The following is an 18,262-nucleotide window of genomic DNA, read 5'->3' as shown; positions in this document are numbered from 1 at the left end:
AAGTCTTTATTGAGGTACCATTCCCAACACAGGAGCAGTTCTTTTAACATGAAAAATTAGTATACAGAAATTATTTAAAAATATTTACGAGTGTTAAACTGGACTATCTAATAGAAAAGTATATTGCATTCAGATGAATGACTACCAGTTCTAGTTGGATTAAAATACTCGGAAATCCAGTTCTTTGGAAAGGGCTGGAAACAGGTCTGTATAAATTTGTAGAACGCATACACACACACTTTTGACATTACTTTAGTCACAGACCTAAGTTAATGTATTTTTAAGTCTATTTGCAACAGAAAGACAGACTGAAGTAAGATATAATTCTTACTTTAACAGCATAATATTTATAGTCTGATGACCATACTCCTCCTGCCTCCCCCCCCACCAAAAATCAGGGAATTAAACAGAAGAAACATTTTCTCAGGAAACCACCTCAGAAAATAAAATAAGCTGCCCACACTTATGAGGAAATTTGGTGTCAGCCCCATCCACCCCCTCTGCTTACTGATCTACAAATTCTACTGAAAAGTGATTGGCTAGCCGGAGATAAGAGCTAAGGAAAGAGATTGGCAGACTTACTGTTTATAAAGACATTCTGATTTAGGATCGAGGAGGCAATTTAAAATGAGCTTTCAAGGGCACCTGGGTGGCTCAGTCTGGTGAGCGCCTGCCTTGGGCTCCCTGAAGTCATGATCCCAGGGTCGTGGGATTGAGCCCTACATCTGGCTCTCTGCTCAGTGGGGAGTCTGCTTCTCCCTCTGTAACCCCACCACGCTTGCATTCTCTGTCTCTCTCCTCTCTGAAATAAAGAAAAATCTTAAAAACAAAAATAACCCTTTCAAAATACAGGCAGATGTTATTCCCAGGAACTTCTAGAAAAGCATAGAATAACACCTGTAATTTCCCCAAAGGTTTTCTCAGTTTCTCTGTTACATGATTATGCATTAGTGCAGCAGTAAACCACACAGTAAGCCCTAATTTTCTAATTAACTTTGTCACTTTTTATTTGGTTAGGAATTGTGGATCCTTTTTAAATCCACTGATACAGATAGACTCCAGTTAAGATCTGTACTTAATTTCACTTAAATGAAACAAGAGTTTGCAAGTGGATTAGTCTTAGATATTCATTAAGTTAGCAGTCTGGCTTTTTTCAATTCCTTTAAGCTGTCCTGCTTTAATTCATCTTAATCTATATTTTAGCTCTAGAATCTGATATGCCTGAGGATTACATTCAATCTAGCCAAACTTTCTAATGGTAGAATTACAATAAACTCCCAAATAACCAGTCCCTACTTGTAGTGAGAATATCTTTCTGGTGAAAGTAAAGTAGGTTTATTCTTGGGCAGGAAACCGAGGCTTTCTAATATTACCATTTTTTTTTTGTGACTACCAGGTGTGTTGGATTTAAATTAAATAGCTCTTTTCGTAACATTCTGCCCTATTAGTAGATAGTAGATTGATCTGTCTTTAGGTATAGTGAGTGAGTGACTGTGTGTGTGTGTGCCCACTTCAGAAATCTTTGGGCCCACGTGAATTTCAACTATACCATCAATAGTATAGTATTGTAGATACATGTACGTGCTCAACTGTGCTTGTTAATAGATTGACAGGCAAATCTCCTAATCCCAAATCAAATCCTTGCTATTCTTTTCACTCTGCTAATTGAGATGAAAGAGAAGATACTGCCTCCTAATTTCTTATATAACAGAAAATAGAACTCCTCGTTTACTCAATCAAAAAAAAAATTTTAAAGCCAAGAAAGAAAATTAGGTCAACATTTTTGACGCAATGTGGGTTTGTCATCACTATTTTCAGCTTCATGTCTAATTATAATCTTAAATTTGATCCTGTAGCTTGCATGTGCTTACTAATTTCTTTTTAAACAAAGCAGACTGTCTTGCCAAACCCAAGAAAACATAGTTTTTCTTCTTGCACTCCTTAAATTGAGTATCCAAAAGGTATATAAGAACGTTTTCACCCCAGATTCATTTCAAGATCGGGTGAGACCTTGACTTGCCACGTTCACACTTTTCCCATCAACATTTGTGCCCGATTCTGTTCTGGAGCTCATGTTCGTCAGAAGTAGCCACTGTACTGTGTAAGCTATGGCAAGCATTCCATAAATGCAGGTGTTCCTGGAGGATTTCATGTCTGGTGAGACAGAGAACCATCCAGGAGGAATCTGTGGTTAGGGGGAAAACTTCCCAGCTTGGCTCCATCCCCCTACTGCCCAGGCACTCTGTGGCAGACCACGAAGAAGGAGCCACCCGTGAGACTGGGAGTAAGGTTCTTTTTTTGGCCTCACTTTTTAATAGCAAAGTGCCTTCATCTTCACCCTTAGGAAACTTGGTCAGCCTTAAGAGGTTTGTTACTTGAGATGAGAACATCCCATTCAAAGTATCTTTTCAGTAATAGACCCCCAGGAGGTCTAATTTGTAACAGATTTTGAGACTTCTTGTCCATTGGTGATTGTTAGCTGGGTCTTTAGAAACTCAATATGTTCGTGACTCTCTTTGTTGGATTAATGCATCTGGGGTCAGAATTCTGCCAGTTCTCTTCACTTTTTCATCTGCCTGCGAAATGCAAGGTCAGAAGGACAGGAGAGGGCTTCCAAATGGTTTAGGCGCTAACCTTGCTTTCCTTCCCTAGGAGCTACTAATTCCTTGTATATTTCTCTTACTCGTTTGCTTCTCATTTTTGTAGTTGTCCGTGGGACTGAGTGGTGAGTTGAGAATGGCATGCACTGGAAATTTAACAGCTAATAGAAAAGTAGAATACAGATTGGAGGACATGATTTGGACAGCACTATATTCGGGAAACATGAATGGGCTTCTCAGCCCCTGACATGGTAGGCTTGCTGGAGCTCCAAGGATCTCTTAAAAAAAAAAAAAAAAAAAAAAATTGGCTTTTTTACTTAGTGCTCATGAAAATTGTTATGAGGTAAGGAATGAGTAGGAGACGTTTTCAATATTTTTTTAAGATGGATTTTTTTTAAAATGTCCAAAACACAGAACTTTATACTTTAAATCTGAGCAGTGCTTTCTATAGTTAATTAGCAATAATTAAATAGAAGAGGTCAGGCTTCTTGGCATAATCTGAAATATCCATGCATTTCAGATGTCTTCAGACTAAATAGTTGTTAGCCAGCAAGAGCAGAACTTACTTACTGGGAGTCCCCAAAGGGCTGTGTCCCAGGGGTCATTAAATCACTTTCTCAATGCTGGTAACCGTGTGACAGCTCACTGGTGTCCCCTAGTTCCCTGCCCAAGAGACTGAAGAATCCTCACTGGCGTCACCAGCCAGTGTGAGCGACCCGGTGCCCGCAACAGTGGTGCTGCTTTCTCAGGGTCCTGGGGTACTTCCTATTATTGGGCCAGAGTGGCACCTGCTTCCATGCAAAAGTGGGGACTGGGGCCTCCTACTGTCATCTTTTGTCATCCAGGTCTGGAAGCTGCCCTACTATGTTTGTTCAATAAGCAGAGCATCTACTCTACTCTGTGCCAGGCCTGCCAGGTCAATGACACAGAGTTCTTGTCTCCTTGAAGCTCCCAGTCTTAAGAGGAGAGGAAGACCCAGGTGTAAGGAAAATCACAAATTGTGAGAAGTGCCCTGAAGAAAAAAGTGCTCTTTTGGGCTCTACAGAAAGTCATAAACAGGGGTCCTCATTTAGACACAAGAGCAGAGTAAGCTCCTCTGAGGAAGAAATGTGAGTGACGTGTCTGATTCAGCCCCTCTGTGCAGGGCAGGGAGGCACAGCTTGTGCGGAGACAGCGAACTCAGTGAAAGATGACCAGTGTGACCAGATCAGGCCAGTGAGGAGAGGGTGTCCTGACATAAGGCCAAGCAGGAGGCAGAGGCCAGACACTGCAGGGTCTTGTAAATAGCCCTTCACCAAAATGCCTTGTTAAAACCAAATCCTAGCGATTCCTCATGAATTGAGTCACGAGGGAGGTGAAGTCTAAAACTTGGCACCTTGCCTGCCCTTTTTCTATCAAAGAGGGCAAAAGGATGCTTTCCTCCAGCCTCATTCATTCTGCAGGGAGTCTATTAGCCACAGTTTACATGGCCTTGGATCTCTCTGCTGCCTGGACTTGATTCCCACTTGACCCAGGTGTGTGGGAACCCCAGGAAGAAAGGACGGTAGCCCTGGAGGACTTGGGAAATAAAAGCTGAAATGATGTTTCAACATTCTGTGGCCATTTAAGTTTGAGGGCATTGAAAAGTGACTTGTAAGTTACTGTTTGGGGATCAGGAGAACTCCAGAGATGCCTTCAGGTAATTCTGAATCCAATTATTCTACCAAAGGGAAGTCATGGGTTCTAGAAAAGGAAGAAACTTGGGCATTGATTGCAGATATTTGCCTTCATGTATATTCCCATGGAGAATGAAGTATGTTTTCCATTTCATAAGAGTGCCTTAATCTCACACAAATTATGGTGCAGGCTAAGGTAGCATTATATATACAGTAGAACTATTATCATTATAGTAGAGTACAGAAGACATAAAATATTCATGTTCTTTGGGTTAAAGCAAACTTGCCATTTCAAGTCCATTAATTGCAGTTGAATTTAGCAAATTTTCTTTCAGGGACTAATACTCTAATTACCTAAATTAAAGTAGGCATTCCAGTTAGCCTTATGTTCTGAATGCAGGCATAGTAGAATAAGCTCTTGTTTAGCTAACCTTTGTCTCTGTGAACTGGATGTGGAGCTGAGACTGTGTTTTCTCCCAGTGTGATTTCTCGAGTGATTATAAACCAGCAAAGCTGTCTGATCATGCTTGTCATTCCTGTTTTTACCCTCTCTTTATGGGCTTTATTCTCGATGCAGTACTTTCTAGGAAATAAAGCTTTCCAAATTTCTGGAGTAGGGGAGTAGAGACAATAAAAACACTGAATGGCATAGAAATTACTATACAGAGCCCTGTCTAGGCTCCATTATCACACAGGCTCCATTAACTGACATCTCCAGTAATTATTTAAATAACTGATTGCAGATTGATTGGTTATTGTTTCTAGGGAGGCCTTGTGGCTTTCCGCATTGTTTACTGATATTTATGGTTTAATGGAGCAAACATCCCCATCTTGTTTCATAGACTCTCACCATCGGAGACATGCAGAGACAATGTGATGTAGGCAGAGAGCCCCAGCTTTCAAATTAGAGGCAGGTTCAGATCTCAGCTCTGGATGGGACTTAGGGAAGTTAACTTCATCTCCCTAGCTTCAATGTCTTGTTACCCACAGAGGGACTCACTTAACCTGTAGAACTGTCAGGAGTCTTCATTCGATCCCATGGAAAGGTTAGTGTGCTAGAAGGTGGAAAATGGTGGTCCTTTCCACTTTCTGGTTTGAGCTCCATTCATCTGCCCCCGCCCATCAGCTATAAGACGTCTTTTGTGAGATACCAGCTAGAGGCTTTAAGGCAGCCCTGTGCGTTCCCCGGTAAAGTGAGACTGCACCGGTTGGCAGGGAGTGGAGGTGGAAATCCCATGAGGGCAAGAATGGTTGCAGCACTGCAGGCTCCTGGAGTCCGTGAGGTCCCCCAAACATACCTCTCCTGCCTCGGAGCCAGCTGCGGGTATTTCCGCTCTGGCCCAAACAGTGCAGGGCAGGGTTTGGGAGCCACACCATGAAAACGGACACTCAGCAAGAGGCAACTGGATAGTAGGCCCTACCAAGCAGTTTACTTGCAGTCAGCCTGGACATGACTCTTAGTTTTCTGCCTGTTTCCCTGTGACTGAAGTTGCCCTGTCCTCCTGCAGGGGAGGACATCACACACGTGTGTACTGCTTGGCCCAAGAAGAGGGATCAGGAGAGAAAGGTGAATCCCCTGTCCCCAGGAGGCCTGCGTTTTGAGCTCTGCTTCCATAGCCTATGATCGAGTGCTTTCTCTCTCTGCTTTTGAGCTCCAGTTCCTTCCCCAAGTCCTACCTCTTTCTCTGATACTTGGCAACAGGAATGCCCATCAGTCAGGGGGAGTTTATATCCTTATCCCAGGGGAGCGCATGCTTCTTTTCCCAAGGGAGTGGAGCCATGCTCCTTGGTCTTGATGGAACAACTCAAACAGAAAACATTGCAATAAGCCTAATATTTCTACAAAGGGATGGCCGATCTCTGTGAACTCGACCTCCTGAATTCAGTAACGCTCTCAGGTCCCTCTCTTAAATGCACTGTTGACACCCTAGGCATCCTCTGCTTGCCACGAGGAGATAGAGATAATACTCTAGGATTCCCCTTCCCCAGCTCCATGTCTGCTCCCGCCAGGTAAACTCTGTGTTCACAAGAGTCTTAAACTTGTTTTCATAGGTTTTCTTCTTATTAAAATTACATCACTTACATCCTTGCTAAGATAGGAGTTCAAAAAGTGAGTTGTTTCTTTAAAAAACAAATGGGATGCTTTGGGAAATCTGATTAAGGCAAATTGTTAAACTGTTATTAAATCTGGAACATAGAACTAAAAAGGTTTTTTTAAATCTAGGATTTTTTTTTTAATAGCCTTGCCCTGTGTCACAAGATTGGTAAATGCACGTACATTGATATGATTTAAGTTAAAGCATTGAATTTGAAATCTGTTTGTATCACAGTTTTACATCTCCCTGCTCAGACTGTCCTGTTGTTACCCAGTGAGGCTGTATCGCTACTAACATTATCAGATAAGATGTCTTCTCTACCTACAGACAGGGCTAGCAATGCAGTTCTCAGGGCAAAATGAACATGTGGGGTCCCTGTTCTCAAATTAATGAGAAGTTCAAAATGGCCCCAACAGAGGGTTATGTCAGCACAGAGCCTCTCTGTGCCTGGGGCCCTGTGTGTCTGCACAGACTGAGGTCCCTGACCAAGGGGTTTGGAAGAAGCAGTGGTGCTTGAGGGTGTCCCTTGGTTTCCAGTGCCAAGGAGCTCCTGCTTGTGGGAGGCAGCTGCCCTTGCTGAATTTCTGGTTGGGAGCTCTTTATACTGAGCCAAATCCATTCAACTTTAATCTCTGCCCAATGGAGAACATCTCTAGTCCCTTCTCCAAATATCGATCCGGAGCCCACCTCTGTTTCTTCTTCACAATAAACTTTCTTCAGTGCTGGTATGGTTTCTTTAAACCTCCTCCCATCTCCTCTCTCTTGCTACCCTCTCTAGTTTTTCTTTTTTTCTTTTTTAAGGTTTTATTTATTTATTTGACAGAGACCTAGAATGCAAGTAGGCAGAATGGCAGGCAGGGGGAGAGGGAGAAACAGGCTCTTCATTGAGCAGAGAGCCTAATGCAGGCTCGATCCCGGAACTCTGGGATCATGACCTGAGCCGAAGGCAGACGCTTAACCCACTGAGCCACCCAGGCGCTCCCTCTCTAGTTTTTCTGTATCCTTCTGAAGGGCAGTCCTCATCCTTATACTACACAGATGCCCGATTCCTAATGTGCTATGGCAGTTCAGAGCTTAGACAGGAAAGGAATACTACGTTTCCACTAATGGCATCAAATGTTTTCTTAAAATTTTAGATAATATAAATACCAATTCTTAGACTGAACTTGATAGCAAAGAAAACTACTTTGTTAAAAAATTGTTAAATGATTTATTATGAAATAATTGAAATTTGCAAAAAAACATTTGTAAAAGACTACTTGACTTAGCATACTTCTCACTGAGGTCTGCATCCCCAGTTAGTCTTTTTTTCCCAACTGGCTGCTACTTACCCACCATACTCACTCTGTATTAGTATAGTTGAGTTTTATGACCTGAAGGCCTTAACTCTAATATTACTTTTCTTTGCTTGGGCCCATACAGACTGTCTCTAGCTATACTGGAGACCTCCCTCCAGGGAGTTCTAAAGTCAACATTCTTTCTGATATAATTTCTAAGTTTATTAAAATTCTATGAAATGAACCTTGAAAGCATTATGCTAAGTGAAAGCAGCTAGACACAAAAGGTCACATATTATATGATTCCATTTATATGAAATTTCCAGAATAGATAAATCCATAGAGACAGGAAATGGATCAGTGGCTGCTAGGAGCTGGGGTAGGGGGGAGGCAGGGTTGGGAAATGACTGTTTAAGGGTATGGGGTTTCCTTTTGGAGTGATGAGAAGTATGTCTTAGAACGAAATAGAAGGGGTGGTTACACATTTCCTATGTACTGAATCATGGAATTGTTCATTTTAAAAGAGTTACTTTTGTGTTATGTGATTTTCGTCTCAAAAAAAAGAAAAAACCCCACTCTATGAAATGATATTTGGATATTTGGAATCCAGCATTGTACATAAATATGGAAATCAGTAATGTTGATATTTCTTTACTAGTAACTATATGAGTATTGTTTACTATATACCCAGTCTGAATACTACCGTTTCTTGGTAGGCAGGAAGATGGTTACAGACAGTGTAGCAATTCTTGCAGATACATAGTGTTTTCAGAGAAAATTAAGTTCCTGTAATATTTGAGACAGTGGTTTCATTGTCCTCCTAGCAAATGGAAAGTTCTGTAACGTTTTCATAACATCTTAAGTACCGGAATGTTCTCTCTTGCCATTCATTTAAGCAGTTCATGGGTTGGTGTAAGATTGTATTCCCGACTGGCAAATGAAAGTGGTTGGGTCAAACCCAGAAAGGTTTCCTCTGGGGAGACTCCAAAAGGGAATGTCCTTTAGACAGAGTCCTAAATATGGCTTCATTTCTATTTAGCCTACTAATACTCATTTCCAAATAACATATAACATTTCTAGCAGATTGTGGTATTTTAAGAAACTGAAAAGAGAGAGGGAATCTTTTTTTGTAGTTCTGTATGTTTTTGTATGGCTACAACCAATGCCTCTCAGAAAACCACACTGGGTAAAAGTTGACTCTTAATGTTTTAAAGAATTGGAATGATTCTCCAGGAGAAAGTGCATTTTCAACTGGAGTCATTTAAGCTGAAGGTAACAAAATGGTTAAAATAGTTGCAACAAGGACTTTAGCTCACAGACCTGGAAATCCAGAGGGAGAGAAGGGTTTCGGGGTTGTTCAGCATATCCCAGTGGCATCGGTCAGGCCTGGGGTCTTCCCTCTCTTAGCCCAGTCCCCATAGCTTTGACTTTATACCACGGCTCATCCCTTCATTGTCCTAAGAGGCTTCCACTGACAATGCTACATGTCCCCTAACTCACATTTGGCCTTTCCTGGTCCTTACTAAGGAGCAAGAAAGCTTCTCTCCTAGGTGCTCCCAACAAGCTTTCCCCCCTTTGTCGTTGAGCCCCATGAGCCTGCCACCCATCCCTAAACAGACCAGTGGGTGTGGGGGCTGAAATCCCCATGAACTCATGGTGGAGCATTGGCCACAATAACCACTGCTGACCCCACAATAATCTTGTTGAATAGCATTACATCTTCTTTTTAAATTTTCTACCTTCTACATAGAGAAGGGTCTTCAGATTATTTGTTGTTTTGAGGTGAGGTCATGGTAGTCTAACATCCTTTCAAAAGTGCTATTTAGATGTGCAATTTGCAGCCTAGTTTCAAAAGTGAGGACTAAAAGAGGAGGAAAAACCAAAATGTGCCTTTACTTGTGCTCGTATTTCATTGGTGAGCATCTCCTACTTGACAGAAGAGCAAAATCTAGTTTGTTTATGAACTTCTTAAAAATGTCGCATGCTCTATGGGTTTATTTTTAATAGACAAATCCTCTCTTAAAGTTCATGTACTCTTGGAGCTTCATTGCTGATTGTGTTGTTTTGTTCCATTTTCTTAACTACATTTGGTATGCAAAATCCAACCCTAATTATGTGTTATAGACTTTCCCCTGACTTGAAGCCATGACTCCCTTTGTTTGAATATGTTAAAAAATAAATCCCAAACTGTGAAAAACTGATTTTTAAAATTACTTTAGTCCACATTTTCGATCTCCCGTCTTAATTTAATCACAGTTCTTGAGGAAATGAACCTAGGCAGTCTTAATTGAATGTCTCTGTGCCTGTGGAATTCTTTTCCTCTGTTGGCATACCAAAATTGAAATCTGTTGAGCTTTAAGTTTTTACCGCAAAGCCTCTGAACCATGTTTCAGTCAATAACTCATCCCACATCCTTTTTTTTTTTTTTTTTTTTTCCCTGCTCTGACTCCCAATTCCCGACCGTTCCTTCAGTGTTTTGCTATCGTGCAGGGATGGATCCTATTGACCCAAGTCTTGGATCTTGCCTACAAATGTATTTTGTTTGGCTTGGGCAATGGTTTTAAATTTTGGAATTAGTTGCCAACATTTAAAAAAAAAATGAAAAACTTGACCTAAGAATCCAGTTTTGGCTTGTCTTAGGATACCCAGATCTGAAAACAACCAGGCATGAAATCCTCAAAAGCAAAAATTCTGCCCCCTCCTCTCTGACTGATTTATATTTGGTCCCTGGCCCCTGAAGACATTTGAGTTCCCAACCCTGATAGAGTGCATTAGTGCCAACTGGTGCCATCCTGTTTTCTTCCTTCAAATACAGCATGCCCTCTCTGCAGACCCAAGCCTGATTGTTCCCTCTTTGATGAGGCTATCGATCTAAGGCTCTATAGTTTTTTCAGACTCCCATATCCCTTATGACTCATTGGAGATCATTAACATCCTTAGACATGATCTTGGACCGGAAGAATTCAATGTGCGCTTAATAGGCCAGTCTTAGAAAAGGTTTACTATCAGACAAGCAGAATGTAAAGTCCTGCACAGTTTCCTTACATGCACCCATGAGGACTGACCCTAGGTAGCTGAGGAGACACAGAATCCTCAGAGAGCCAGGCCCTTAGTCCACTGTGGTCTGGGTGTCTGCAGGAGCACCCCTTCTCAGAACCCCCGCTGTGAGCATCCGTCCTGCTGATACTCTGTCTCCTTGCAGATTTCCTGGTCATTTATTGACACTTTATTGATCAAGCTCATTAATGCCAAATTCAGTCCCCCCCTCACCTGTAGAACTGCAGCATGAACGTGCATGCCATATTCACAGGAGCAGATAATAAAGCAGTAGCAGTATGTGGTGGTCTTGCTCAAAGATGAGCGCAGTATTGTCCTAACAACCCTTACTGCTCTTGAGGTTGTAATTTTGACCCAACTCCATGACCTCTTCCACTCCCATCAGACAAACTCATTTTAAAACGCCAGCACATGTCCCTTTACGTTTTTCCAGGCAGACTCACCCCCTCCTTGCCCCCATCCCCTCCCACCCCCTGTCCCACACATCAGAGTGATGCCCAGGGCAGAATATTCCAGCTCTAATGACAGTCTCAGACCAGGTACACAACTTAATGTTCTGTTCTTGGCTTAGTGTTTCTGGTTTAGGTGGTTATCCTGGGAAGTCTTATCACTGGGGAAGTGTGGAAGAAATGCTCGTGTTCTCTTAGTAGTGACTTAGTTGGCCATTATAATATGTTTAGGATTAATAGCATTTTGCAGACTAGCAAGTTTTGAAAGCATTTATAACTACCACGCATTCCCCTATAGTAAGAGTTAGTTACTTGACCCAACTAGGTAATCTGGATTGTCCTTAAAATTGAATCTACTCTGCACCATTTCACCATGGCAGCCCTTTGAAATCCGAGCTCCTAATAGGTCATTGCCAATTTGGACTCTATTTGAGCACTGTGGGTAGTAACGCTTGGTAAAATGTAATTTCTGGAAAATGCTGGTCATTCAGGGACTTTGTTGAGTGTGTTCACTAATGACTGGACTAAACTCCAAACACACAGGGTTTTTTTTGTCTACTTTGTCAACTGGTATATCCTGGAACAGTTGAAGAATAGAATAATACTGAGTGCCTAGTAGATGCCTGATAAGTATTTGCTGAATGAATGCATGATCGAGTTAACTTAACACCTCCCATTCTGCATAAAAATGTATGGGGTTCCTTGTGCTATTGGGTTTCATTGGTCTTCATCACATCACTGGCAGGTGTTAGCAGAAAAAATTGGGGGCCTGCATGTGTACCATTCAGATTTATAGTCTAAGCAGGATGGGCATTCCAGAGGTTTCTGTCTTCCAGAATTATGTCTTGGAAACCAGAAGCTGGAATGTGGTTGTTTCTTACTACATTACCCAGGCAAGAATGAATTCATCATTTTTATCTCACCATTTCTCATTAAAAGGCTAATGCCAATATCTTGTCCAGAACAGTGCCAAGTTTCACATTCTGCTAAACTAAGAATGGGATGTGTGTTTGAACAGCACACTGTGGGCCTGTGGCAGATTAACTCTTTGGAAATGGAAATATATATACACTTAACTGACCTCCAGCCAGTTAGAAATAAATCTTCTGCGTCATCTTGCCAAAATGTCATTTAGTTGTGAACAGCCGCCTCATTTGTCCTATGAGATCCTGCACCTCAAATGTCAGGCCACTGCGGTCTTTTCTGCTGCTTTTCCATTCTCCCAGGCAGTTGTTATCTTTGACAAGGTAGATTTGTGATGAAATATAATTGTCATCTTTTACTTTTCGTCATTAGCTCCATTTTTATTTCATTAAACTACCTGCAGGATGAGGATTCTTTTTTTTTTTTAATTTAGTTTCTAACAACCATTTATTTGATGTCTATGTTTCTGATTTCTCTGTAAGCTTTCAACCTATTGCTTCCTTTCAGTTAGCCCTGCTATTACATCTCACAGCAAGTCCTACTCTAACAGCAACTGGAAATTTTCATCTACCATCACCATGTTTAAAGACAAGGTCTCTTGTGCATCTGGGTGGACAACTTTAATCATGATTTTCCTGTTGTTTAACACTTTGTGTATTTCGCTATGCTTCTGATGGATGATGGATGTGTTTCCTTTTTCAAACTCAGAATTTACTGCAATTTAAAAAAAAATTCCCTGTCTGTAATATGTATGATGGAAATAGCACTTAACTGGACTAAGTGAAGGTTTCACTTGTGCTCTTCTAGAAAAATATCTGTTTCCGGATAAGCAAATGGGGTTGAAAGTTTATAAACAATATCCTTTCTAGATTTCTTGAATAATTGTTCTACCCTTAAAGTCCAGATCATCCTCTTGGTCTCATTAACTCCACCACACGCTGCTGTCTGGCCGTCCTCACCAGGACCTCTGAGGTGTCAAATTTACGACTACTCTTCAAGCATTAGTCGAATATGTAGCATCTGGATTTTATTTTTTCTTGTTCTTGCATAAAAATCAAATGAATTCGCTGGTGCTGTTGGTTCTTTGAGGGGGACAATGGATAGGAATGTATTGGGAAGCAGAGGGAATTCCACCTGAAAATAGCTCCACAGGACAATTTATGTGATGATTCACCTGTAAGGATCAGTTCCCCGATGATGTTACTTTTTAAACCTCATGGATGGTCCCACACTCATCACAATATATTTTATTCCTTGTTTTGGGGACTGACTAGCTTTATTGCTTAGAGCATGATCCTGGTGGTGGTTCCTTATGATGGGTTTAAAGCCCGGAAGCAGCTGACAAGTGATGGGACATTGATCACACTCTTCAGCCCTCCCCAGCCCGGTCTCAGCCTGACCAGCAAACGGATGCCTCTATTAGGGAAAAAGGGAACAGCTGGGAATGTTGCTCCCCTTGGCCTGTGGGGGTTGAGTACTCTGGGCAGAGGATGGTGAGTGTCTCCAGCACTGCTCTTGGTTAAAGCCATAGGTGGTCACTTGTTCCCTATTTAGCATTATAGCTGCCCTTCACACAAAGCATAAAGCATCTGCAAGCAGTTAAGCTACCCGTCTTCTCACACCTTCGCCTGCTAGAAGCAGTCAACCGAGTGTACCCGAATACCATCGTTTTTTAGGTGGTTTTAAATATGATCATTCTGTCTCAAGAATTTCTTGTGTGAATTTCTAAAGTTGTTTACTGTCATGAAATCAGCTCTGTCACTGTGTTCTAACCCAGCAATGCGGTTTTTTTCTCAAACAAGGTGAAGCCTTCATCCAGGAAGAAAGTGTTGTTGTTGTTGTTGTTGTTGTTGTTGTTGTTGTTGTTTTCTTAAAGTGGGAAATAAGATGTAGAAGCATCAACCACAAGATAATCCTCAAAGCAGGTTTACCTTTCCACAGCTTCACTGGGACTCGCGGTCAAGGTTTTGAGGAGTTGAGGTGTTTGAAAAATCTTAGTGGAAAGGCACAAAGATCAGAAAGAGGATGGTATTGTATGTTGGGAAGTATCAGCCCTCGTTCCTTCTAAAATGGTCCTGCTGGAGAACATGGAGGGCGTTTGGATAGTGTTCCGCTTCCTCTCTTGGTTCACTATTCGGGTGCCCAAGGAGATCTTCATATGGGGCCCGTGGCTGCCTTGCAGGAACAAAATGAACTTTTAGACAAGATGGGAGCCACACTGGTGCTGCTCTTTGTTGTAGAGGGGCTTGTGCTCAGGTGCCTCTTGAGTCCTGTTTTTTATTTTAAGTACCTGCCTTAGGACAATAAGTCTGTTTTGAGATGGTAGATATCTGGGAGGCAGCGTGCGCTGAGGTGATACAAGCTCTGGTGAGCCACACTGCCTACCTTCAGATACTGTGTCAGCCCCTCCCGGAGCTGTGTGACCTCGAGCAAGGTTTTTCTTCTCTCTGTGTCTCAGTTTCCTCTGTTAAATGGGGCAGATGATAGTTTCAACCTCAGAGGGTAGCTATAAGGATTTTAAGTATAGATCATGATATATATAGACACATAGAGAACATGAAAATTCTCACTAAATAAGTTATCGCTAATTTTTTAAAGATTTATTAGAGAGAGAGAGCTAGCACAATTTGGCGGGGGAGGGTAGGAGCAGAGGGAGAGTCTTAAGCAGACTCCCTACTGACCGTGGAGCCCGACATGGGGCTTGATCCCACTACCCTGAGATCATGACCTGAGCTGAAATCAAGAGTTGGACACTTAGCTGAGCCACCTAAGAGCCCTGTTATCATTAATTATTAACAATAGTTTTATTTATCCCAAAGTGACAATATCACCATTCTCGTTTGCAGAATTTCTCAAAGTCAAAATGAGGAACTGTCAACCCAAGGGCTTGTTTGACTGGTGGTCATTAACAGTCAATGAAATTAAAATCTTACCAAAAGAAACACAGAAAGATATTATTTGGGGATTATTTGACAGTTTCAGTGTTCCCTGGGTGACTTTGTGCAAACTGGTCTTTGTGAAAACATCAGGACCTCCCCCAATGAGGGTTGCCAATTACCATGCTGCCCTAGGATCTGATTAGAATTCCAGGGATCATCTCCTTAATGGTCTGTTTTATTAAATGATTGGACAGCCATGAACACAGTACGTCAATAAAAGGGAAACGTCATTTATCCTTTGTCTCGGGATTAGCAAATCTTCATATGTCTCATAACTGCTCTACAACCTTCTGTAGGCAGCTCTGCTACCATAGACATTTCTGTGAAGAGGAGTGATGCTATCACAACGCTTCCATCCTTGCTAATCTAAGTCTCCTCATCCTCCTCTTAACACCCTTAAAGTATAGGATTATGAGAAGCCTGGGGAAGGGGAAGAAGGAGGAAGGGATGGGGGAGGGGTGAAGGGGGAGGGAGGCCGTTTGTTCTGTAGTAGGGCTGGAGTTGAGGCAGGAACTGCACTGTCCTTGCTTGTACCCCGTCTTTTGAATCAGGAATCGACTTCAGTTGCAACTCACGGCTTTTCACCTGATTTCTTCCATAGGGTAGGAAAAGCCAGATCTTCTCAGAGTTGATGAGATCTTGCTGCCTTAAATAGCATCAGAATAAGCAATCCTGCCTTGTTCTCTCTGAGGCTACACATACAGCCCACAGTCTATTTGCCCTTTTCACTGCTGTCAAACATTCTTCTGATTTTTATTCCTCAGTGCATTATTGATGATCATCCCCAAGTCAGCGTCTGTTTCCCGGCTCCTCTTCTGTATTTTGATTGCCTGTGACTCCTCTTAGTCCTCGATCTCATTACTGTGCACTCCATGAGCCCCTTCTCCGCATCCTCCCAAGAAAGCCTCCCTTCCCTAAGATAATCAGCCACTTTGTTTACATGGATAGCAAACTACCTGTGCCTCCTAATGACCTCACGGTGTTGCTTTCTTGTCTCTTCCCTTGCCAGAGTGTTGTGTTTGTCTCCTTCTGCTCTTTATTCCTCAAATCAATGTGACCTCTGTCCCCCCCCCCTTTTTTTTTTAAATCTGCTACCTGTCGTAAAAAGTCTAAATTCCGTTTGTTGTGCTTGGGTACCTAAGGCTGAAAGACAGCAAATTGATACCTTCTCAGTTTATTAGGGAGGGGATGAAAGTCTGAAATTCAAATAGTTTTATTGTGTCTCTTGTACTTGTGAGGAACTTGTGATATCTGACCCCTTCATAAGTACAGGCCATTCCTGAAAGTTTGGTAATCTTCTCATTCAGAAATTCCGGTATCATTGCAAGGACCAAAGCAAAAATTGAGTTGCCTTGATAGCTATTTTTAGGCATAAGAATGATTTGGTCCCCCGCCAGTCCTTAGAGACCCAGCACATCCTCCCAGCTGTCTGTCGTCTTCTCCCCCCTGCCATCCTTCTAATACTTTCTGATGACGGCAATAACAACAACACGACTTTCTGATAATTATCTGGACCGTGTCTGGCATTAAGGGCAATGTTCTTGAAGTATACATTTAAGATCTTCTCTGCTTTCCCCATCCCAAAAAAGATTGGAATTTCTAATAACTCAGTTTATTGTGCAAGGAGATGGTGCTGGCCAAGCACACATGTGTGGTGAATTCCAATCTAGAGAAAGTGTAGGGAGATGAAGACTTGGAAAAGCTGTCACTGTGGACACTATGACCTAAGTATTTGGGATACTCGGTGTTTCCTTCCATCCCGAGATACTGCATTTCATTTAAGAATAATAGAGAAGTGCAGGTCCATTACAACAGTGAATCTTAGGCTGCTAAGAATTGAAAGGTAAGGTGTTTGAAAGCTATTAAATTTCTAGGATATTCATCTCTTGAACATACCTTCTTATGACTTGTAGTGGGCGCTGAATGACAATCTGGATACCCTAAAGCATATAAGTTAGTATTTATTATTAATAGTAATGCACACAGGGGGTCTTTGAGTTTGCGTTTTACTATTTAGGTTACTGCTTTTCCTCCTAAAATAATGTCACATATCCACCAAGAGTTCAGAGAGGCTGGTGGTTTCATTAAGGTGTACTAGCAGGTAACAGTGTATCCTGTGGAAACCGGTCACAAGGAGGTGGGAACTGCTTCTGTAGATGTTCTCAAATGTAAGGTAAACAACCTCCCCGGGTCTTAAATGAGGTACAGACCGTCGTGCCTGAAGAAGGACATCAGAAGCCCTGGCATGTCTCTCCCAACCTCAAGACACATGATAAGCTGCTTTTCCACCACTAACTTTATTCATACCGCTTTGGTAAAAACAAATGTCCAAACAAAAAAAATCAATTCGAGATTTCTTGCACTGAAGTTGGTTTTTTTCCCAGTGTCGTTTTTATCTTCTTTTCAGTAATGGCTCTTCCTTCTCCATTACCCTGGTGGTAAGAGAACAATGTCAGGAGAGAAAAATGAATTTGCTGATAGAGGGCTTCTTATCTGTTCAATTAGGATAACTAATATAGTAAGATACAGTGATTGCTGCATTAACGAATCGTCTGGAGAAAAGAGCTCCTCTCTGTAAGGTTAGTTGCATTGAGCCCACACCCCCTACACGGCAGGCAGCGTAGAGTGCCTGATCCTGCCCGCATGAGAATGCTCAGGTCGGCTGTTTGTTTATTTTGTTTTAAAGATTTTATTTATTTATTTGACAGAGAGAGAGATCACAAGTAGGCAGAGAGACAGGCAGAGAGAGGGAGGGAAGCAGGCTCCCCGCTGAGCAGAGAGCCCGATGTGGGGCTCAATCCCAGGACCCTGAGATCATGACCTGAGCCGAAGGCAGAGGCTTAACCCACTGAGCTGCCCAGGCGCCCCACAGGTCGGGTGTTATAATTCCTCCTTTAATTTATCTGAATCCAGGCAAGGTACTGCATTAATTTTCTTCACAGCCTGCGTGAGAACATCATCTTACATGGGCAGTAAGTGTAAAGACTGACCATACGTGTATAAAACTTTTCATTTTAAAATGTGTACACAAGTGGTCCTATTTAATGATAGGTTCCATTCTAGTCACCATGTCTTATGACCCTTAAAAGCTTTTCACTTTGCCAAAGCCAAACCAGCATTTTAGATTTCTTCGTCCAAACGTTCAACAACAGTGATAATATTTTTCTGTGTGTAGCGTCCACATCGCCAACTGCTGTCATCCTGGAAACTCTTTTCTTGCAAGATGACCCCCGTCCTCCTTGGTGGACAAGGCCCAGACCGTCAG

At 42.0% G+C, this 18,262-nt stretch overlaps 1 protein-coding gene across 4 annotated transcripts in view; it reads left to right on the top strand.

Annotated features, from left to right (window-relative positions):
• STK39 (serine/threonine kinase 39) overlaps window positions 1–18,262 on the top strand; it is a 297,147-nt gene that overhangs the window by 246,436 nt on the left and 32,449 nt on the right. Inside the window, exon 17 of one of the 4 annotated variants that reach the window (XM_032880372.1) lies at window positions 5,764–5,894. The exons of the other annotated variants lie outside the window; for them this stretch is intronic. Within the exon in view, the coding sequence (XP_032736263.1) occupies window positions 5,764–5,879 (116 nt within the window). The 3' untranslated portion in view covers window positions 5,880–5,894. Of the gene's footprint in view, window positions 1–5,763; window positions 5,895–18,262 lie in introns of those variants that run through there. 4 annotated transcript variants of the gene reach the window in all.

This window comes from Lontra canadensis, unplaced genomic scaffold, assembly GCF_010015895.1.
Source record: "Lontra canadensis isolate GAN:19392208 unplaced genomic scaffold, GSC_riverotter_1.0 scaffold69, whole genome shotgun sequence".
Taxonomy (NCBI): domain Eukaryota; kingdom Metazoa; phylum Chordata; class Mammalia; order Carnivora; family Mustelidae; genus Lontra; species Lontra canadensis.
This window is presented reverse-complemented; position numbering and strand designations above follow the sequence as displayed.